We start from the raw sequence: 21,578 nt of genomic DNA on the forward strand, positions 1-21,578 counted from the left end.
TTGCTTAAAAAAGCTGGTAAAGACAGATACCCACCCACCTCAGCCGTCACTGTCTTCTTTTGACAAAGTGAAGACATTTGTCGGCTGAGGTTTCTCGGGTGGTGCCCACTTTTGTCACTTATATAAGCCCAGGAACTTATCATTCACAATTTCTGATAAGCTACTTCACTTATACCTCGAGAATACCGCCAGTAGCATATATATTTCTCTTCGCTTTAGTCACCTCAAAAACCAATGAAGCAGCATCTTCTAGGAAACAGAGCCCAGAGATAGAGAGAGATAGAGAGAGGGGGAGAGATAGCGGGGGAGTTTGATTTAGAGGGCTAAACTGCTCTGTTTCCTTTAGTTCCCTGTTCTTAAGACTGTTTCAAAGGTGAGCTTATGCTGTGTTTTTACCTTTAGTAGTATAGTAAATGATTCCCTTTTGTTTCGTCTTTTTTTCTTTGGCTTAAACTCTTTAGTCTACTTTAGGGCATCTTTAATTTTACTGGGTTAAAGCTACTTTACTGTTTCAAACATGTAAAAACCCTAATTTTCTCCAATTTTCAGAGTTCATTTTTACTTGAAAAACTTGCAATTCTGTGTTGCTCTTTCATGTTACTGAGGTTGTTGTGCTCGGTAACTTCAAATTCTTTTGGTTTTTTTCTTAACTTTGTATTCCATGTAAGCCCTTGTTTCAATTAAATTCTGATAAATTCTATTTGTTTGGTTGTAAATGTTGAGAACTTCTTTTTGGGCTGAAAATGAGGCCATTTTCTTGCTTCTCTCTCTGTTTCTTCTTTCTTTTTGTCATTTTAATCGTATAATTCAATTTGATTGTGTAATATATGTTGTTTTTTTATATTGATTGGTTTTTGGTGGTTGCGTAGATAAGAACTGGCTGCTGTAATGACGTCTTCGCTTAGTAGAGACCTCATCTTTTTGATCTTGCAGTTTCTTGATGAAGAAAAGTTTAAAGAAACTGTTCACAAGTAAAAAATTCTTATCAATACCTAGTTTTTGGTAAAGTTTATGAATTTTTTTGTTTAACATTAATTGGATTTGTTTTATTTTTAATTAGGCTCGAGCAAGAATCGGGGTTGTTCTTCAATGCAAAGTACTTTGAGGAGCTTGTGCTGGGTGGCAACTGGGATGAGGTTGAGAAGTATCTATCTGGGTTTACCAAAGTGGATGATAATCGATATTCGATGAAGATATTTTTTGAAATTCGCAAGCAAAAGTACCTTGAGGCGTTGGATAAGTAAGATTGTGAATCTTTTGTGTTTAGTTTTCATGATCTGCTTCAGGCAGTTTGTTATTGAGTCTGTCTCGTGGTTCGCATTTTTATTGTGTTTGCTGCTCTTAAATATTTTGAATTGATAGGCTTGATCGGACCAAGGCTGTAGATATCCTTATGAAGGATCTGAAAGTTTTTGCCTCTTTTAATGAAGACTTGTTTAAAGAAATTACCCAGCTGCTCACATTGGATAATTTTAGGTATGTATGCTTGAACAAGATGCATTAAGATTTTTCAATTTTAGTTGACTGAGTTGTAATTGGACGACTATGCAGGGAAAATGACCAGCTCTCCAATTATAGAGATGCAAAGTCAGCAAGAGCAATAATGTTGATTGAGCTCAAGAAGCTTATTGAGTCAAATCCCCTTTTCCGTGACAAGTTGCAGTATCCTAACATAAAAAATTCAAGATTACGAATGCTTATCAACCAAAGGTCAGTACGATTTTAATAAAATGATAGAGAGATTTTATCCTGTCTTTAATGGTTGCTCTGTCCCTATTCTTTTCTTTTGTTATGTGGCTTTTAAGATGTCACTTCCTTAGTTTTTATTCTTCTGTTCAATGAATACAGTTGCTGCAATCTTATTCTTTGTAATTTCTAGCACCTGTGTTTTCCATTGAGAATAAACTGATCTTTGGTGTGCAATATGACAGCTTGAATTGGCAGCATTCGCTTTGTGGTAATCCAGGGCAAAACCCTGATATAAGAACCCTCTTTTACGATCACAGTTGTAGAAATGCTAATCATGCGTATCCCCAACTAGCAGCAAACAATCACCTCATAGCTTCTGCACCAAAGTCTGAAGGTTTTCTCCCAATAGTTGCAAATGGGGTACATGACTAGATTGCTTTTGTTTTCAATCATGTCTTGCTGTCTTTGACCAGAATTTTCTTACATTGCTTGATTATTTTTTATCTACTAGTCATTCCAACCAGCACCAGCACCAGCTCCAGCTCCGGCACCAGCACCCGTTCAAACACCCTTAACACCATGGATATCCAATCCCACAACTGTAACTCATCCAGTAGTTACTGGAGTTGGACTAAATTTCATCAGCCCAAATCCAGGTGATAATGTGCACATTTGTTTTTTAGAATTCCTGAGTGGGTATTGTTTCCTCTTTAATTCATTCAGGTACATGCTTGGGGTGTGTGTGTCTGGTTTTTTTTTTTTTTTTTTGAGGGGGCTGGGGGTGGAATGGTTTTAAGATTTTGTCATTAACATCATTAAATTGTCAGGTATAGCTGCAATGCCAAAAGGTCCTGGCGATTCAGATGTGTCAAGGCCAAGATTTTCTGGGGCTTTGGACAGGGTAAGTTGTTTGAACTCTTACTGCACAAACACAGTTTCAATAGCCGGTTTCCTGTCAAAACTACATAATTTGTGTGGAATTTTTCCAGCAGGTAATGCTGACAGGAAATAATTCTGGTCAAAATCATCATGGCCTGGCCTTTAACATAACCGAAGAGTTGCCCAGGAATGTGGCATGTACATTAAATCAAGGCTCAGCTCCCACAAGCATGGACTTCCATCCCATTCGACAGACTCTACTTCTGGGTTAGTTCAGGTTTTCCGACTCTATAGTTTATGGTAACTTTATTTTTTCCCCCCCAATAACTGCATGTTACTTCCATTTATATGGTGTCTTTTCAGTTGGGACTGCTGTTGGAGACATTAGTTTGTGGGACGTTAGTTCTAGGGAGAAGTTGGCCTCTAAAAGTTTTCAGGTATGGGATATTGGAGCAAGTTCAATGGTATTGAAGGTATGCTCCTTTCTAACTAATTTATCATTTGGCAAGATTGTAATTCTGTCATCAGAGTGTCTTAATTCCATATTGATCTTGGTCAAATTCAGGCATCCATAATCAAAGACCCATCTGTCTCAGTTAAACGTGTATTGTGGAGTCCTGATGGTTCTTTATTTGGTAAGATTAAAAAATGTAGGATCAAACAGTTTCTTATGACTTGATTTTTCATGATTAAAGTCTGTTATCCTTCAACTAAACAGGGGTTGCATATTCTAAGCACATGGTGCAGTTATACACTTATTATGGTGGACATGATATTCGGCATCATATAGAGGTAGGTTATGTTTGTGTTTACCTTATTTACGACTTCGTTATATTGTTTTTGGAGAAATAATTTATCTGTGTTTACCAGATCGATGCTCATGTTGGAAGTGTAAATGATCTAGCATTTTGCAGCCCCAACAAGCAATCTGTTATCACTTGTGGTGATGACAAGACCATCAAGGTTAGCTTGTTATGAGACTGTTAATGACATTGTTACTTAGAGCTCTTACTGTATATACTAATATTTTTAAATTTTAGGTGTGGGAAGTGGCCACTGGTGCCAAATTATATACCTTTGAAGGTCATGAAGCTCCTGTTCATTCGGTCTGTCCCCATTCCAGGGAAACTGTTCATGTAAGAAGTCCAATTGGACACTCGTTTTCTGCTGATATATGTCATTTTATTTTATTTTGCTTCCACTGGCTTTTCACTCAGTTTGCTAATTTTTTCAATTGTTTATGCCCCAGTTTGTCTTTTCAACATCACTGGATGGGAAAATAAAGGCATGGTTGCATGGCGTGATGGGATCTAGGGTTGATTATGATGCTCCTGGTCGATCATGCTCTACAATGGCATACAGTGCTGATGGGAAAAGGTAGGTTATTACAACTGGAATCCCACTTAAAACTTACATTTTAAGGACAACTGAAAATTCATTCTCTCCACAACACATTTAGGCTTTTTTCATGCGGGACCAGTCAAGATGGGGAGTCACACATGGTGGAATGGAATGAAAATGAAGGTACTATCAAGAGAACCTACCAAGGATTTCAAAAGCGTTCTTTGGGTGTTGTTCAATTCGATACTACCAAGAATAGGTTCTTGGCTGTTGGTGATGACTACTCAATCAAATTCTGGGATATGGATAACCCTTCTCTTTTGGCAACCATTGATGCGGAGGGAGGCCTACCAGTAAGTTCATGCTTAAACCACAGTCAACTGCATGTCTTTGTGCAAACATACTATGGCTTAACTGGGTTTTGTATTCTTATTTCTTTGACTGAAGACAAGTCCACGTATTCGATTCAATAAAAGGGGCAACCTATTGGCTGTTTCTGCAAATGATAATAGAATCAAAATCTTGGCAACAGTTGATGGTCTCTATTTGATGCGCACCTTTGAAGGCCATTCTCTGGTTGCCTCGAGACTTGGAATTGCATCTGAGGCACTGATAAAGGTCAGTAATTTTCTCTCACTTTCATTTCTTGGCTGGACTCACAAACTAAATCAACGGGTGCAATTGCTAGAATGGTGACACTAGAAACTCAGAAGGCGTAAAACCAAGGGTGCCTGAAGAAGCACACCCACCAAAGATATGGAAGCTCACTGAGATTAATGATCCTTCCAAGCTTCATTCGCTGAGACTCTCAGCTCGTGTTAAAACAGATAAGGTATGACTGTGCCACTTGGCTTGTATTCTTTTGACCCAATTTGTGTTTACATGTAGCTTGGCCTTGAGCACAGGAGAAATTCTAAGTCTTCAAATTGGATATGAGAAACTTTTTAAAATTCAGTAGGCTGTATCAAACAAGAACAATGCACCCAGAGTCATATTAGATACCGTCTTTGTTAACATATCTCTACATCATATAAGTTTTGTGCCTGCATTCTATCTTTTTTGATAACTTCCCGATTTTGCTGTCATTTAGTGATGGAGCACAGGAGAATATGTACAATTGTGTTATGCATGTGTGCATGTCTAGCAGGAAGTTTTGAATTCATAGTTTTAAACTTTTTTCTAAAACATATAAAAACGGTTCATTGCCATTAAACTTTCAGAGAAAAAAAGGTTCTTATTGGGTTTTCTTCTATCAACTGCAGATTGCGAGGTTGGTCTACACAAATTCAGGCACTGCCATCTTGGCACTTGCATTAAATGCAATCCATCTACTTTGGAAGTGGCCTCGAAATGACCTTAATTCAAGCGGGAAGGTATAAGATTCCCGTATTCCTTTTACTGTCTAAGATGAAAGTCGGTTCCCAATACACAATAAATTTATTCATCTTTTAAAAATTTGAATTCAGTTCCTTAGCAACATATTTGTTTCATCGTCCAGGCAACAACCAAGGCTACCCCTCAACTGGTGCAACCAGCATCTGGCATATTAATGACCAATGATCTCGTGGATGCTAGACCAGAAGAGGCTGTGCCATGTTTTGCTCTGTCGAAGAATGATTCCTATATCATGTCTGCCTCCGGGGGGAAAATTTCCTTGTTCAACACAATGACATTCAAGGTATTTTTTGCAATGAGATAGTAATTCCACTTTTTACCCTTTTTTCTAATTATTCTTTTGCACAAGAAAAAAGGGCCTTGAATTTTTTTTGGTGCTGTTTTGAAAAGCTACCTCCTTTGGGCTGCTATTTACAAAATTTATTGGCAACTGCAGACTATGACAGCATTCATGCCTCCGCCACCTGCAGCGACGTATCTTGCTTTCCATCCTCAAGATAACAATATTGTTGCAGTGGGAATGGACGATTCCACAGTACACATATATAATGTTCGTGTGGATGAGGTAACAATAAGATGTTAGTTGATAGTAAGTTCCTGTGAATTCCAATGGGAAAAAAGAAACTAGGATTTGATCATTTTCTTTCTTGCTGTAGGTCAAGAGCAAGCTTAAGGGTCACTCTAAGAGAATCACTGGTCTTGCCTTCTCTAGTGTGCTGAATACACTTGTTTCCTCTGGCGCAGATTCTCAGGTTGGTATTTCATCTCTTATACCATGACTACACTAACAATTCTACGTGCTCTTGTAATTGTTTCCTGGCATGTTAACTTCCTTAGAATCTGTATTACCTGTTTTTGCTGGGCTTTTGCTTGCTGGAAAGGGATATATTTTCATCTTTTCCCAGCTGCAAGACAGGGTGACAACATCCTAATTGAGAAAATATAGTGGTGTCGAATCACCTCAATGTGCTATCTGCAATATGTATCTTACAGAATACATTAACCATTTTCCAGGTTATCGTGTGGAGCATTGATAGGTGGGAAAGGAAGAAAAATTGTGTCTTGCAGGTTCCAGCTGGAAGGACACCTGCAGCAATGTCAGACACCCAAGTTCAGTTTCACCAAGATCAAGTCCATTTGCTTGTTGCACATGACACTCAGCTTGTCATTTATGAAACAACAAAACTTGAATGCTTAAAACAGGTATTTTAATCTCGACTGTATTATGTTAGAGTGCTCCAGAGTTGTGTTACCCATTTAGTATTGTTCTAGATAAGGTCCTAGCAGCTTAAATACAAGTGTAATTGTTCAAAAAAAAAAAGAAAAAAAATGTTTGTTTAGGGTGCCTTGAAGTTCCACCACAAACATAAGTGGTGGATTTGCTATATCTCAATTTTTTTAGGGACTGAAAGGACCACCTGTAATATCCTGTGGTTGATAGGCAACATGATGGTGATGACAGTTAGTAGTTTTCAAAGGGAACAGTCATGGTTCAGCAGTTCCCTTCTCCCCTACACAGTTTGTTTTTGCTTTTGCTTTTGAAACTGCATTTCAAAAGTGCGATTGGCTTGAAAATGCATCGAATTGATGCTTCTTTTAGTGATTTCCAATGATTTTGATATGCTTATGTCAAAAATGAAAAAAACAATCTGAAAAAATTATTTAATGCATTTTCAAGTGAAAAACACCTTGTATTATAATATCAAACACTCGAATCATTCTCTGTATTTCTTTTCAAACTTTGACCTTATTTGTTAAATTTTCAGTGGACCATTGGAGAGTTTTCAGCACCAATCTCACATGCAACATTCTCGTGTGATAGCCAGTTAGTTTATGCTAGCTTCCTGGATGGAACTCTGCGTGTATTTAGTGCATCAAATCTTCAAGTGAGATGCCAGATTAATCCCAATTCCTATCTTCCATCAGATGTCAGGTACTAGTGATCTTGTTTCTTTACCAAAGTGTTTGTGAAAAATAGTTAAATCTTCACTCAAAAATCTTCACTCGAGAGTCTTTTTAACAGCTTGCATAATTAACCTGAATCATTTTTCTGTTGATCTTATTTCATGATCTCCTTCCACAATAAATTATGCTTCCACTGCTTCTTGTTTAGCATGGCAACTATAGCTGGAATTTTTCCATAGTCAACTTACAACCTCCTGGACTGTGTTCAACACTTCACAACCATTTATATCAACATGCAGCTTGTGGCGTTTGGATATTAGTGGATATGAGCAGATTCTCTTCTTGCATGTCCTAGTTGCGTGATCTAATATACCTCTCTCATTCATTTTCTGCAGTTCTACTGTATATCCTCTAGCAATTGCTGCACATCCCCAAGAACCTAATCAGTTTGCCATAGGCCTAACAGATGGCAGTGTTCAAGTTTTCGAGCCTCTTGAGTCTGACTGCAAATGGGGCGTTCCCCCACCTGCTGAAAATGGGGCATCAGGTAGCATGCCTTCCACTACCGCACCTTCAGTTGTCGCTTTAGATCAACCCCAGAACATGGAGTGAACACATCAACATCTCCGATAACTCGTATAAATCAGTTGAAGGAACTTATATGTAATATGTAGGAAACTTGGTAAGCCTTTAATAGCAAGCTTTCTTTCATGCATCCGTTTCTTATAGAATGAATGAGTGATAGCAGTTCTTTCTAAGCTTACCAAGCCTTTTATAGTCAGCTATGATCTATCTTAACTGCCTTTGGTTAAACCGGACTCCTTTCTCGTCTAGCTTACCAAATTGCTTTCTGGCTGGGGTTAGACAAACAATTGAACCGGCATTGCAAAGCTAGCTTAAGTTAGCAGTTCTTTAAGGGCATTACCCTTGTTGAGGATACAAAACAAAGGAAAGAAAAAAAAATTCTTGCTAAGCCCAGTTCCACAGAAACTAGTGGATGCATTAGTGGTGTAAATCAAACTTGGAAGACTGCATACGAGTAATTTTATTAAACTTGTTATTTAGAGCTTTTTGGTTTTCAATTATTGACTAAAAGAATGGCTCTATGATTTCTCAGGAGTTGACTTTGGATTAATTAATTTTGGAGTCAGAATTTTACCTTGAACAGAAACTATTTTTTGATTGAATAATGGCAGGGATGCTCGTGATTTCTCACTATATGACGTGGTAATTTGTGATGGGTGTACATGTTAATATAACATTAATTATTAAAATCTATCCTAACATGATTTTTTTTTTTTTAAAAAGATAATGATATTTGAAGTATTTGTGCTTTTTTATTCTTTCTATTTTAAAACTTATATTTTTTTATTCTATTTGTCCATGATGATATATTTTTTTAATTTTTTAATTAAGTACTTCTGATTATATTATTTTTGTTATATATTTAAGTAGTTATACTCGATAAATCTATCAATGAAGTAATTTTTTAAGCTTATGTTATCTATATGAAATTATGTCTCCAAAATAACCTTGATTTTACTTTTATCCTTTAAAAGAGAGTCTACAGGTATAGAATTGACGATCCAGTAGCCATTTTAGTATTGGCCTCTATGTGAAACCATTCCAATTCTAGCTCCAAGAACATAGACTCCACCGAAGACTTGGTAGAAGTTAACTTCTGGGTTGGTGAGTCAACGCGATTCATTATAACATTGATTAAATAAAAATATTAAAAATACACAAAAATCATATTTTAGATAAAAATTAATAATTATTGAAATTAATCCGATTCAATTAATAAAATCATGGTTAATTAAATTAAACCAAATCGATTCATCTACTTATTTACTTATTTAAAATTAAACCCGATTCATAAGACATCGAATTAATTCTCGATACGAGTTTGGTAAACACACAAGGACCCAAAATCAAATATATAAAAGACAATTTTTGTTCCCCTTTTCCTTCAAACTTCAAAAAAGTTTTGACCAGAAAATATTGTCCTAGATCCAGCACCAGACAGAGGTCAAAACAAACGAGTCTGATTGTCCTTCATTCTCACTTCCTTTACTTTGTGAATTTTATCAAACTAACCCTTTTACAAATAATTTGTTCAAATCAGCCCTTATGCGTCCAATTTTAGAACATTACTGTTGTTTTTTTTAGAAAATGGTGGTGAATCAGCCCTTATGCGTCCAATTTTAGAATATTAGTGTTGTTTTTTTTAGAAAATGGCGGTGGTGGTTTCTAATCCTAGCTATGTAAATTGGATTTTATATAAGAGTTCTATATATGATTCTTGGTGTTTTTCTGTTTTTTAAACTCTTTTTTTTTCAATTTCTTTGGATCGGTCGATTTAATTAATGTTTTTCCATAACATTAAATATTACTAAATATGTTTTTGTTCAGTTTGACAAGGTAATAAATATGAATTCTTAAAAATTAAAAGGCAATGTTATTTAAAATTATTTAACTATTTTCTATATCTGTATCTTTTTACTCTAATAATTAGCTTTTAAATATCATGGAAGACATTTATTTATTTATTTAGTGTTTTGTAAACAAAGTTATTAAATTTGATTCGATTCAAAATTCTAATTACAAGTTGAGAGTGTTAGTTTGGATTGATACAAAACAACATTATTTTAAGATTTTTTTAAATTAAAAAATAATATTATTTTTAAAAATCAAACTGATTTTTAACTAAGTTAACTATAACATGATATGTCAAATTACACCCAATTTAATTTGAAATCTAGTACAAGTTAGGAATAAATAAGCATGTTATTGAGTTGACTCATAGATCTGATGAGGTTTCATAACATTAGTTTTATGATAGTTTTATAAGAAGGGGCATTTAACCTACAAATTGAAAGTACAATATTTGACTTGACAAATTTATTTATGTAGAGCTTAATTTGATCAAATTGATAAAGTTAAGGGACTTGTGTTGATTTTTAGCCTTCTTACCACATCACCTGACGGTCAAACAATCCATCCTTAATACCCTTTCCATGTATTCTTCACAGCTATAATAAATCTCTTAAAACCCCAACTTAAACCCCAATTCAAAACCCTAATTCTCTCATTTATGTCCCTCTAGCTTCCACTCTAGAGAACACAAATTCTCTAATTTGGGTTTCTTTTTGTCTCTATATTTTTTGTGGTTTTTTTGCAGAAAATGGAGGGTCTTCTCTGCTCAAACACTGTCGTTTGTGAGGGCTTCTCCCCTTTTTTAATGGAAGCTTTAGTACTTGAAACAGCCATTGCTGCTTCAAAGGCACTTGCCTTGTCACTTTTCATGGTATAGTGTCTCTGTTACTTTGCATAATTTGTTTATTACAGCATCATTTTGTGAAAAGTTTGAAGCTTTTTTTGGTTTTTCACATGTTTATAATGTTGTTTTGCTTCTTATGTGTTAATTTTGAGCAAAGTCTGTACTTTGAATATGTGGATCTGTGCTCTACATGTTTTTTTTCTCTTGACTTTGTTTTTTTATGAAGAAAGTTAGGATTATTTTGTGTGTTTTGTTTTTTTATGAAGAAAGTTAGGATTTTTTTTTTTTGTGTGTGTGTTTCTTGCTTGTTTAATTTATTTTTTTCCAGTAAAGTTATGGTGGTTGTGATGTGGGTTTTGATTATTGTGTTTAAAGGACCTTCTTTTTGGATGTGGGGTGTGTTATGCTGCTATTTGAAGGTGCTGTTTTATGCTAGGGTTTGGACTGATTTTTGTCGTTGTTTATTTTGCTTTCTTGATAATTGTCTAGTTAGTGCCTCTTTTGCTCTTCTTCTGTGTATTTGGCTTTTCTGTTTTTTTTTCTCCCTCTTAGCAAATGATGGTATTCGGCTGCTTTGTTTTGTGGATATAAGTTGGATATTGAGCTAGTTTTTTTTGTTTATTGAGCATGTCTCTGTTACAAACTTGTAATGTGAGGTGGTAGGATCTTAAAAGAGAAGTAATTTTTATTTTTTCTGAGGGTCGAGAAATCAGAGAGGTCGAGTTGCAGGCACATTAATAGGAAGATGTACTGTGGTCTGCAACAATTATTTATTCAGAGTGTGGTATGATATTTCTCATTTGATAAAGTTGGTGGGTGAATATTTTCTAGTTCTGATTGGAAATTAAATTACAAATATTGTAACCTTTATCTTTTTCTTCCCCTGCTTCCATTGTGGTGTTCTATCTTGGCCTGGGCATTCCTTTAAATAAGTCTTGTCATGGAGATTTTCTTTTTTCTCCTTAAAAAAACTAAACCACAACTTTGTTCAGCTGGCAAGCTTAATATATATTGGAATAGAATACAAGTGTCAAATTAAACGAATGATAAACAATATTAGAGTGGAAACTCTTTCAAGGTAAATGGAGATTGATGGCCAGAGTGATTCACGCACATTTTTTTAGGATGTTTTGCTCTTTCATGCTTATTCATTGAAATGAATTCAACCTGTTTCTCAGTCAAGGTTGGCTGATTTATTTGCTTAAAGAATTACGTGCTGCATGAGAAAGTTCTTGGGTTCCATTGATTTTTTTTTGGTACTTGTTGGAGAACAAATTGTTTCTTCCAACTGGTCTCTTAATTGAGCAGAAATTTGTCCCTTTTTTCTTTTTACCAGATGGGTTCTTTGCCTAATGGACCCAGTGTCTTGCCAGAAGAGTCAGGCACAAGTCAAGGGTTAGTGATCTGATTTATTTATGGTCTTTATAAGCTGTTGTTTTCGACAAGTTAATAACTAATTTCTTCCTGCAGGTTTCCTTTGAATGAACTTCATCCAAAGAAGAAACCTGATCCTGATAATCAAGATGGCAATGATACTGAGGATGATGAAGGGGATGATGATGATGATGCAAGATGGCAATGATACTGAGGATGATGATGATGACGGCCAAGAAGATCAGGATGATGATGATGATGATGAAGGTGCTGATGAGGATGAGCCTGGCAAAGACAGTGAGGATGGTGGGGATCCAGAGGATGAGCCTGAAGCCAATGGTGATGGTGGCAGTGATGACGATGACGATGAAGATGATGATGATGAAGAAGATGAAGATGACGACGATGACAATGATGAGGAAGAAGATGAGGAGGAGGAGGAGGAAGAGGATATTCCCCAGCCACCAGCTAAGAGGAGGAAATGAGGCTAAAATCATCTTTTTTCATATTTTGTTTTACCTCTTCTTGTTAGGGTGGGAGTTTGGGTTAAATAGGGAGTGTAGACTGGGAGGATTCAGGGTGTCTTATCTGCATCATGGTAAAAAAGATTGTGGTATTTTTGTGGGACGCATCTTGGTATTTCTAATGTTTAGAATTCTGTAGTATTTATTCACAGTTGCATATTTCCCTGTGTTATCCTGAGTTCACCTGTGTTCAAGATAGAATCTTGGGATCCTTCAAGCTACAATTGTCGGTGGATTCATGGTGAATGGTGCTGCCATTGCCATTGTTTCTGCCAAAGATTGAGCCCTGGCAGTGGTGCTGGTACATTGCTAGCTTGGCAGTTATGGCAACGATTTGTTCATTGAGTCTTGTGGAACTTTTCAATTTTTCTGCACTGCAATGTCTTCATAAACATTTTATAAATCAGGCCTAGGTTAAACCGGACAGCTTTCCAGTCATGATTAGATGAACAATGGAACCGGCATTGCCGTAACAAGCACTTTGTGTTTCAACATTTTGAAGGGAAGCTCTTTATGAGTTTTACCCTTGTTGAATAGCAAAACTAAAAGGGAGATTTGATTGCTAAATCTGTCCCCACACAAACTAGCATCTAGATTATTGGCTATTGTTATATTGTGGGTTGGAAAAAAAAAATATTAATATGAAAAATATTCAAGCATTGCTAAAATATTTTATATATTAAATGATAAAATAAAAAAATAAATTAAAAAAGGTGGCCAAAAAAATAACTCGAGTCAGTCCATATTAATTTATTAAACTCACAATCTAAATTATGAGATTCAAATAAATTTATACAAAATAAATAGAAAAAAATATAAATATTATTTGTAACGAATCTAATATTGAAGGTTTATATCGAGAAAAAAAAATTCATGAGACCAATTATATAATTTAATATAAAGAAAATAATTTTTTTTTCTGAGCGTTGATATTTTAAAAAAAACCATGAAACACTATTATACAATTATTTAATCACATCTTTTGATTCCTTAGTATTTTGTTAATAATTAGTTGTGTGATATATTATATAAGTTTATTGTGTGGATATATTTTTTAACGTATGTAACACTATACATAAAATCAATAGCAAAAAAAAATTACTAGAAGCTGGATTAAAGATTGAAGTGTTGTTTTAAAAAATATATTGAAAAAAATTAAATAAATTTTTAGCTTTGAATTATTATTTTTTATTATTTGATGTGCTAATATTAGAAATAAAAAAAATTATTTTAATATATTCATAAATAAATAACAGTTTAAAAAATAATTTTTATCACATTCTAAAACAAACAATAAAATGAAAATATATGGTGCACATCAAACTTTGAAAACTATAAGATATCTGTGTATAAATAATTTATAAAATGATAATACATGTTTTCTTTTATGTAATTACTATTGACAGTTAAATTTATTATGGGAAGTAAAGCCAAGAATACTTGAGTAATTACTAAATAATGTGACAATTTCTGACAGGTGTCCATAAATTAAGCTGTAACACTACACTAATCACGAGAAGCTATCTTATCATGATTTAAAAACATTTTTCAATTTTAAAAACATTTACTCTTTTTTTTTGTTTTACATTTTAAAAGGATTTATAAAATGAGGCAATGCATGATAAGTGTATATAAATTCGATGATAACAATATCAAAGTGACTGTGAAAATCTACCCCACCATGATTTTAAAAACATTTCTTTAATAAAAGTTGTCAAATTAATTAATAATAAAATTCAGTAAAAACCTCTAATTGTTGGATGTTATATTTGAAAATTTACGCAGCAATAAAGTTCTATTTGTTTATGAATTTTAAAAGTATTTTTTTAAAAAAATTAAATTTATTTATTTATTTTAAATTAATATATTTTTAGTTTTTCAAATTATTTTGAAAAGCTAATATCAAAAATATTTTTTTTTAAATAAAAAATATTAACATGTATTTTAATACAAATTATTTAAAAAATAACCATAATCATATTATTGAATAACTACTAAATCATGATTATTTACTCTTAGATTTATAATTCAATTTTTTTATAAAAAAAATCGATACCATTCTAATACATGAGAAATTATTGCATGATAATCTTGGCTGCATGGACTCACAGAATGACGAGTTTCATATGGGGGCGTGACTAGCCTAACAATTTTAGCTTAAAAGCCCCAAAATCGAAATTAAAAAAAAATATATATTTTCTCCTTTTCTCTTAAACTTAAAAAAAAAAAAAAAAAACCCGACCATGCAAAGTCTCAAGAAAATGAACAGTCTTGATTGCCCTATCAATTTACAGTAAAAAACATGCTCAGGTCAAAACCAACGATTCGGACTGTCCTTCATTTTCACTACAGCTAAAAGAACACTGGAAGTCCCTCTACTTTTTTGGTTTGGTCAATTTAACCCTCATACAAATAATTTTATCAAATTGACCCCTATGCTTCCAATTTTGAGATACCATACGCTCTCCAACGACCTCCGTCTGTGATGACAAGTGACGGTGGTTTTTTCTGGAAAATGGCTATGGTGGTTTGTGATTGTAGCTGTGTAAATAGAATTTGATACGAAATTTTTATGTAGAATTCTTTTGGTAATCTTTTCTTTTTCATTCATATATTTTCTCTCTCTGTTGAATTCAACTCTTTGCATTGCTTTCTTCTTGTGTTTCCAAAATAGTAAATATTATAAATATTTTTTTAGTTTGACAAAACAATTAATATTAATTCATAGAAATTGAAAGGATTTTTTTTAAAATTTTTTTGGTTATTTTATTTCAAAAACTAACTTTAAAATACTATAGGAGATATTTATTTGGTCGGCTAAAGTGTTTAGTCAAACTAACAATAGATATGGAAGCAGGGGCCAATGGAACCTGCAAGTGAAATCACAAGGGTTGATTTGAAAACATTGTTTTTATAGGGTGTAATTTGACCGGAGTTATAAAGTAAAGGAACTTCTGGTCAAGTTTGGTCAAACGATCCGTCTTGAGCACACTTTCCATGTATGTTCTTCACAGTTAGTATTATAAATCTTCCAAAACCTTAACTTAAACCCCAATTCATAACCCTAATTTTCATTTCATTGAAATCCCTCTCGCCTGGGTTTCTTTTTCTCTCTATATTTTTGTGTTTTTTTTTGCAGAAAATGGAGGGTCTTCTTCGCTCAAACACTGTCGTTTTGGAGAGCTTCCTCCCTTCTTTAATGGAAGCTGTAGTACTTGAAACAGCCATTGCTGCTTCGAAGGCGCTTGCTTTGTCACTTTTCATGGTATAATGTCTCTGCTACTTTGCATGATTTGTTTATTACAGCTTCAATTTGTCAAAAGTTTGAAGCTTTTTTGGTTTTTCACGTGTTTTTTATTTTTTATTTTTTTGCTTCTTTGTGTGTAAGTTTTGAGAAAAAGACTGTACATTAAATATGTGGATCTGTGCTGTACTGGGTTTTTTTTCTACTTTTTTAATGAAGAAAGTTAGGATTTTGTTATTACCCTTTTTTTCCTTTAGTACAATTGGAGTAGTTATGATGTAGGTTTAGATTATTGTGTTTAAAGGAGCTTCTTTTTGGATGTGGGGTTTGTGTTATGCTACCCTCTAAGGTGCTATTTTTTACTAGGGTTTGGACTGACTTTTTGTTCTTTGTTTATTTTGCTTTCATGGTAATTGTCTAATCGGTCCCTCTTTTGCTCTTCATCTGTGTATTAGGCTTGTTTACTTTTTTCTCTTTAAAGCTGCTTTGTTTTGTTGATGCAAGTTTGATAGTGAGCTAGTCTTTTTGTTTATTGAATGTGTCTCTGTTATGAACTAGTAATGTCAGGTAGGTAGGAGCTTAAAAGAGAAGTGATTTTTATTTTAACTCTGAGGGTCGAGAAAAAAGAGCAACTTTCAGAGTCGGTTATGATAATTTCTCTTCTGATAACGTTGGTGGGTGAAAGATTTGCGAGGTCTGGTAGGAAATTGAATTACAAATATTGTAACCTTTATAACTGAACGGTTTCCCTTTTTCTTCTCTTGGTTCCATCGTGTTGTTCTATCTAGGCCTGGACATCCCCTTTGCACAAGTTTTGGCATGGACCTTTTTCTTTTTTCTTCTTAAAAAACTAAACCACAACTTTGTTAAACTGGCAAGCATAATATGTATTGGAATAGAATGTATACAAGTGTCAAATTAAACGAATGATAAACAGTATTAGAGTCTGAAGCTCATTTAAAGTAAATGGAGACTAACACATGTTTTGAGAATGCTTTGCTCTTCCATGCTTGTCAGTTATCATTGAAATGAAATTCAACCTGTTGCTCAATCATTGCATTTGTTCCTGGTGCTTGTTGGAGAGCAATTTGTTTCTTCCAACTGGTCTCTTAATTGATCTGAAGTTTGTCCTTTGTTTTACCAGATAGTTTCTTTGCCTACTGGATCCAGTGTCTTCCCAGAAGAGTCTGGCACTAGTCAAGGGTTAGTGATCTCATTTATTTGTCCTTGATGGTGTTTATGTGCTCTGTTGTTTTAGATGAATTGATAACTAGTCTTGTCCTGCAGGTTTCCTTTGACTGAGCTTCACACAAAGAAGAAACCTGATCCTGACAATCAAGATGGCAGTGATACCGAGGATGATGAAGAGGATGGCGATGAGGATGGCCAAGATGATCAGGATGATGACGAAGAAGGTGATGATGAGGATGAGACTGGTAAAGACGGTAAGGATGGTGACGATCCAGAGGGTGAGCCTGAGGCCAATGGGGATGGTGGCAGCGATGACGATGATGAGGAAGATGGTGATGATGAGGAAGATGACGATGAGGAAGATGAGGAAGATGATGAGGAAGATGAAGATGCTGATGACGACGACGAGGAAGATGAGGAAGATATTCCCCAGCCACCAGCTAAGAGGAGGAAATGACTAAAATCATCATCCCATTTGTTCTTATTTTGTTTTATGCTTTCTTGTTAGATTGGGAGTTTAGGTTAATGGGAGTGTAGCCTGGGAGGATTCGGGGTGTCTTATCTGCATCATGGTAAAAAGGATTGTGGTAATTGTGTGGACACATCTTGGTATTTCTGATGTTAAGAATTCCGTGGTATTTATTCGCAGTTGCACATTTCCATGTGTTATACCGTGTTCACCTATGTTAAAGAGTAGAATCTTGGATCCTGCAGGCTACAATTATATGTGGATTCGTTGGGCAGTGGTGCTACCGTTGCCACTTTTGCTACCAAAGATTTAACCCTGGCAGTGGTGCTAAGCTTGTTAGCAGTGCCCATATAATTTATGGAAATCATTGTTCATTGAATCTTGTGGAACTCTTCAATTATTCTCCTTTGTAGTGTCTCTATCATCGAATTGCTGGGGACATTTTAATCCATCGCAGGAAGCCAAACATACCAGTATCAATAAGTTCAAATAATTGATGATGGGATCTTTCAAAACAAAAGGGTTTGACAAGGCCTTAGATGCTTCAATATTCAAAGACATGTTAAAATAACATTCCTCGAGCCAGTACTAAATACAGCTACTAAACCACAGGCTTTCAAATGAAACAAAGAAAAAGGCATCCAAGCTCTCAAAGCCAGTCCTCAAGAACATGCAATTTCAGAGTAAATTGGCATGAAAGGATATTGAGTATCCCAAGAGTAGGTGAAATTGAATGTCTGATACCCGTACACAGGCTGCTCATGGTTAATCTGGCATCCATCATCCCCTATTGCCAAGATGGAAGAGTCAATTTCTTCAACGGTTTGGAACCCATCACAGGCCACTTTGATATTGACTTGAGTGCATGCACAATCATTTACGATGGTTACTTTCCATTGCGGCTTGTTTTGCACTAGCACTCCTGTTTGAGACTGGAAAATTTTGATGTCGGTAATAGGATGGCACTGGCAACGGCCTGCAATGAATAAAATTAGGCAAGATTTTTAAAATAATGAACTCTGGATTCTCCTCTCCCTCGATAGATCTCGGAAAACTCGAGCCTAAAAAATATGAAGCTATGACTATATATCATCACATGATTCTTGGAAGCAAATTGTTCTCATAACCTCTTAAAATCTTGATGAATTGGGATCAAGGTTAGAAGTTCAAACCCCTGCTACAAATAGCAAAGCATTGTCCATATATTAAAAAGTAAAAAGAAAATCGAGGAAGCCTCCTACATGTTTTCACTACATGTTACAGTAATCTTTTAGGATAAAAAACATGGTAAGAGCAAATTAAAGAAATGCATGACGAGTTTACTAAAGTTGACCAATGTGCATGGTTGATCATTTGAAGTATTAAAAATGCAACATGCACATTTACCTTGGCTAATGAGACTGAGGAAGAAGACTGCACACGGAAAATTGAGGAAGCCTGCCATTGCAGCGTGATAGAATACCAGTTACCAAGCTTGTGTTTGCCTGGTTATATACTTCAACAAGAACTTTCACAGGAAGTGCCAGTCATGTCCTAATTATCATGGACGTGGTGAAGAAAGTGTGCACCCTTCTTGGACTTTTTTTTGCCTCACGCAGTGCCACGTTCTTCACAGTTACATTTCTTCATTTTGAGTTTCTGTTCTTGGTATAAACAGTCCAAATACAGTTATGAGTAAGTAAATGCTGATCTTGCAACAAGCGTGCATAGTTGTCACCACCGCCAAGGCTGACCCAGTTACGACCAGATTGTTACATTTCTTCATTTTCAGTTTCTGTTCTTGGTATAAACAGTCCAAATATGGTTACAAGTAAATGTTGATCTTGCAACAAGCGTGTATAGTTCCCCCCCCCGCCAAGGCTGACCCAATTACGACCGGATTGTTAGATTATCAGTCGAATCAGATCAATTATTTTATTTAAAAAATATTATATCAGAATTTTTTTTAAAATCAGATCTATGTCTAGTTTAATTATTTCATTAGTAACTCTTTTTTACAACCTCTGTTTACATTTAAATCTACTTGCCTAGCAACCCCTGGCTAGTAAACATGATTTTTTTTGGAAAAATCTTTATCACAACAATATAAGATCACACATCATAAATAATTAAGAAAAAAACTGATAAATCTTCATCCATAAATAAAAAAAATTTATAAAATAAAATTCTTAGATAAGAAAATAAAAACGATAGCGTAACGACGTCAAAAACTCAACACTAAGAAGCATGTTTTCTGCTTGTTTCTTCTGTGTAGGTGTTGATGATCACCTAATTGATAAGATATTGGATCCATCACACCTCGATGGAGGTTCCCATCCATTCAGCAGTCTTCGAGGAATTTTGAAGAGTTCAGGGACTTCAGCAGTTGCTTGGGTTGGTGAGGCCAGGGTTGCTTACAAACAGTGACATAATCTTGTCACAAATGCGTTAGTGTTTAGTTTCTGGTAAGGTAGTTATGCATTTTCTGTGTTTTATTTGTTTTAACTTGAAATCATGGGCATTGATTGATCTGGTTTTCCATTTACCAACAGGTACTGGGACCAGCTAGGTATGGCATCATCATATGATTCAAGAAAATGTCATCGACAGACATTGATTAGTGGAAATTATGGCCTACTAAACACTGTCGCATCTTTCCCGAATCCTGATTATTGCAGGTAATTATTGAGCTTCAGAAGTAAATTAAATGAATCTGCTGTTAATGCTGTTGTTAACGTTGCTATTTCAATCCATCAGTGCTCTTCTGTGGCACCGTTTGATGGGAAGAAATGTCCAGTCGACAACTTTCTCTGGGACGAACAAAATATGCGCTTATGCTCATTGTGCAATAGCATCGGTAAGCAGATCCATAAAACTTGGATTAGCAAACAAAATCTCATATATAATGCATTCTGTTCTAGTCATTACAGCAAGGAATTACATCGCTGTTGATCAACCTCGACGGAAACACACCATTAAAGTCCACGTTTCAGCTGAAAATGTTGCCAGCAATTGAACTGTGGCAATTCAACAACAAGAAGCACGAAGAGCAAAGTTTTCTAGGATGTCTAGATGTTCACTTTTCAGAAACTTACTTTCTATAATGGGCGTGTGTTGCAGGCTTGACCACTAAAAATTGAAAGTGCGAGGGCTAGTTTGCCTAGAATAAAAGCGCAGGATTTGCTGTGACCAATTTCTAAAACTCAAGGGATCAGTGATGAACTTACCCGTTAATTCTCCCTTATCTATTGTCGGCTGGGCCTTCTAGTCTTCTGGTTTCCTCTTCCATTGCTTCCTCTAACTATTGGGCCAATAAAACTTATCTTACCAAAATACAGTCCTGCACTCACTTGTTAGGATTATGTTCCATTGAATAATAAGTGAGTCTCCTTTGTGGATTTCACTGGATGTTTATATGAATTTTGAATTTCAATTTTAGGGAAGATTTTCAAGTGAAATCAATGTTCTTCTTATTGGGTTTTGACTGTATAACGTGTTGTGATTTATCCTAAATATATATATATATATATGCGGGTATAGATATCCATCAAATCACAATATATTTTATCCACTTATCTTTCTAAATACATTCAATATTATTGCCCATTTATATTCCGATTATATATATATATATATATATGTATATGGAAACGAGATAAATGCTTTATTGGAGAAGTTTTGATATGAATCTTGGAAGGTTTCAACGTATCTGTCTCATTTGATATCATATGCATGTACTGTTTAGATATTTAAGAAAATTAAATTATTTTTTTAATGTAAAACTCGCAATATTTAAGATATATAATAAGGTTACCAGACTGGCCAAAAATCTCCCTGACAATAAATGACATGGCCAACCTGTAAATAATCACGGAGCAATTAATATGTTTTTTTTCAGTGTATACTTGGAAAGATTTTCCATGGATTTACTTGTTTTTTAAACACTGCCCTTCCTAAAATGCTAGATTCGGTCTTAATTAATATCCAACAAATACTTAATGACTTGGTCTTATGAGGTACTGGTGCTAGATTACAGTACGGGGATGGATTTTTACTCGCAAGAGTAGCTTTTAAGGCTATTAAATTTAGATTTTAAGGATGCTTAGAGTGTTAATGAGTTGAAGGGTGATTGTTAATATTAAATTTTATCCTTTAAAAATATAAATTTGTCGAAAAACTAAAAACAGTAATAATTTAAAATCACATTATTCATAATTTACACTTATTAATTGAAACATAATCATCTTGTATAAATAAATAGTACGAGATATTTATCTATAAATCACTTTCTTAAAATTCAAGAAGCAC

The 21,578-nt window shown here is 34.7% G+C and overlaps 4 protein-coding genes across 5 annotated transcripts; 3 read left to right on the forward strand and 1 right to left on the reverse strand.

Moving 5' to 3' along the window:
- The first annotated feature begins 225 nt into the window (after positions 1 to 225).
- Positions 226 to 7,972, forward strand: LOC105136122 (topless-related protein 1-like). 2 transcript variants are annotated; one of them, XM_011041328.1, is made up of 25 exons: positions 226 to 373; positions 870 to 971; positions 1,061 to 1,240; positions 1,363 to 1,476; positions 1,552 to 1,710; positions 1,932 to 2,109; positions 2,201 to 2,345; positions 2,517 to 2,590; positions 2,679 to 2,835; positions 2,932 to 3,005; positions 3,134 to 3,203; positions 3,287 to 3,360; positions 3,439 to 3,531; positions 3,609 to 3,704; positions 3,818 to 3,945; positions 4,028 to 4,262; positions 4,357 to 4,527; positions 4,598 to 4,741; positions 5,172 to 5,282; positions 5,408 to 5,587; positions 5,741 to 5,869; positions 5,961 to 6,056; positions 6,319 to 6,507; positions 7,071 to 7,237; positions 7,605 to 7,972. In XM_011041328.1, exons 2-25 carry the CDS (start codon positions 889 to 891, stop codon positions 7,819 to 7,821), a joined length of 3,264 nt encoding a protein of 1,087 aa, XP_011039630.1. In that variant the 5' UTR covers positions 226 to 373; positions 870 to 888; the 3' UTR covers positions 7,822 to 7,972. The 2 variants fall into 2 exon arrangements, with proteins under 2 accessions (XP_011039630.1, XP_011039629.1); XM_011041327.1 differs by having other exon boundaries at positions 227 to 373; positions 2,932 to 3,041.
- A 2,227-nt stretch (positions 7,973 to 10,199) lies between these two features.
- On the forward strand, positions 10,200 to 12,559 carry LOC105136124 (nucleolin-like). Its single transcript, XM_011041330.1, has 4 exons — positions 10,200 to 10,516; positions 11,826 to 11,884; positions 11,960 to 12,056; positions 12,094 to 12,559. The coding sequence occupies exons 1-4, from the start codon at positions 10,394 to 10,396 to the stop codon at positions 12,346 to 12,348; spliced, it is 534 nt and encodes a 177-aa protein (XP_011039632.1). The 5' UTR covers positions 10,200 to 10,393; the 3' UTR covers positions 12,349 to 12,559.
- A 2,806-nt stretch (positions 12,560 to 15,365) lies between these two features.
- Positions 15,366 to 17,546, forward strand: LOC105136123 (acidic leucine-rich nuclear phosphoprotein 32 family member B-like). The gene is made up of 3 exons (XM_011041329.1): positions 15,366 to 15,652; positions 16,776 to 16,834; positions 16,919 to 17,546. The coding sequence occupies exons 1-3, from the start codon at positions 15,530 to 15,532 to the stop codon at positions 17,277 to 17,279; spliced, it is 543 nt and encodes a 180-aa protein (XP_011039631.1). The 5' UTR covers positions 15,366 to 15,529; the 3' UTR covers positions 17,280 to 17,546.
- A 407-nt stretch (positions 17,547 to 17,953) lies between these two features.
- LOC105136185 (uncharacterized) lies at positions 17,954 to 18,735 on the reverse strand. The gene is made up of 2 exons (XM_011041425.1): positions 18,678 to 18,735; positions 17,954 to 18,267 (listed from the first exon to the last, which is right to left on the reverse strand). Exons 1-2 carry the CDS (start codon positions 18,733 to 18,735, stop codon positions 17,954 to 17,956), a joined length of 372 nt encoding a protein of 123 aa, XP_011039727.1.
- Between the last annotated feature and the right edge of the window lie 2,843 nt (positions 18,736 to 21,578).

This window comes from Populus euphratica, unplaced genomic scaffold (genome assembly GCF_000495115.2).
Source record: "Populus euphratica unplaced genomic scaffold, PopEup_1.0 scaffold51.1, whole genome shotgun sequence".
NCBI lineage: Eukaryota > Viridiplantae > Streptophyta > Magnoliopsida > Malpighiales > Salicaceae > Populus > Populus euphratica.

What these genes read in the sequence shown, in the direction of transcription:
- LOC105136122 (XM_011041327.1), top strand. Translation starts at nt 889, where the DNA reads ATGACGTCTTCGCTTAGTAGAGACCTCATCTTTTTGATCTTGCAGTTT. An exon ending in TCCCAATAGTTGCAAATGGG is followed by an intron (nt 2,110 to 2,200) that starts GTACATGACTAG and finishes TTTATCTACTAG; the next exon opens with TCATTCCAACCAGCACCAGC. An exon ending in GTGATGACAAGACCATCAAG is followed by an intron (nt 3,532 to 3,608) that starts GTTAGCTTGTTA and finishes TTTAAATTTTAG; the next exon opens with GTGTGGGAAGTGGCCACTGG.
- LOC105136124 (XM_011041330.1), top strand. Translation starts at nt 10,394, where the DNA reads ATGGAGGGTCTTCTCTGCTCAAACACTGTCGTTTGTGAGGGCTTCTCC. An exon ending in TTGCCTTGTCACTTTTCATG is followed by an intron (nt 10,517 to 11,825) that starts GTATAGTGTCTC and finishes TCTTTTTACCAG; the next exon opens with ATGGGTTCTTTGCCTAATGG. An exon ending in GAGTCAGGCACAAGTCAAGG is followed by an intron (nt 11,885 to 11,959) that starts GTTAGTGATCTG and finishes TTCTTCCTGCAG; the next exon opens with GTTTCCTTTGAATGAACTTC.
- LOC105136123 (XM_011041329.1), top strand. Translation starts at nt 15,530, where the DNA reads ATGGAGGGTCTTCTTCGCTCAAACACTGTCGTTTTGGAGAGCTTCCTC. An exon ending in TTGCTTTGTCACTTTTCATG is followed by an intron (nt 15,653 to 16,775) that starts GTATAATGTCTC and finishes TTGTTTTACCAG; the next exon opens with ATAGTTTCTTTGCCTACTGG. An exon ending in GAGTCTGGCACTAGTCAAGG is followed by an intron (nt 16,835 to 16,918) that starts GTTAGTGATCTC and finishes CTTGTCCTGCAG; the next exon opens with GTTTCCTTTGACTGAGCTTC.
- LOC105136185 (XM_011041425.1), bottom strand. Translation starts at nt 18,735, where the DNA reads ATGGCAGGCTTCCTCAATTTTCCGTGTGCAGTCTTCTTCCTCAGTCTC. An exon ending in CCTCAGTCTCATTAGCCAAG is followed by an intron (nt 18,268 to 18,677) that starts GTAAATGTGCAT and finishes TATTCATTGCAG; the next exon opens with GCCGTTGCCAGTGCCATCCT.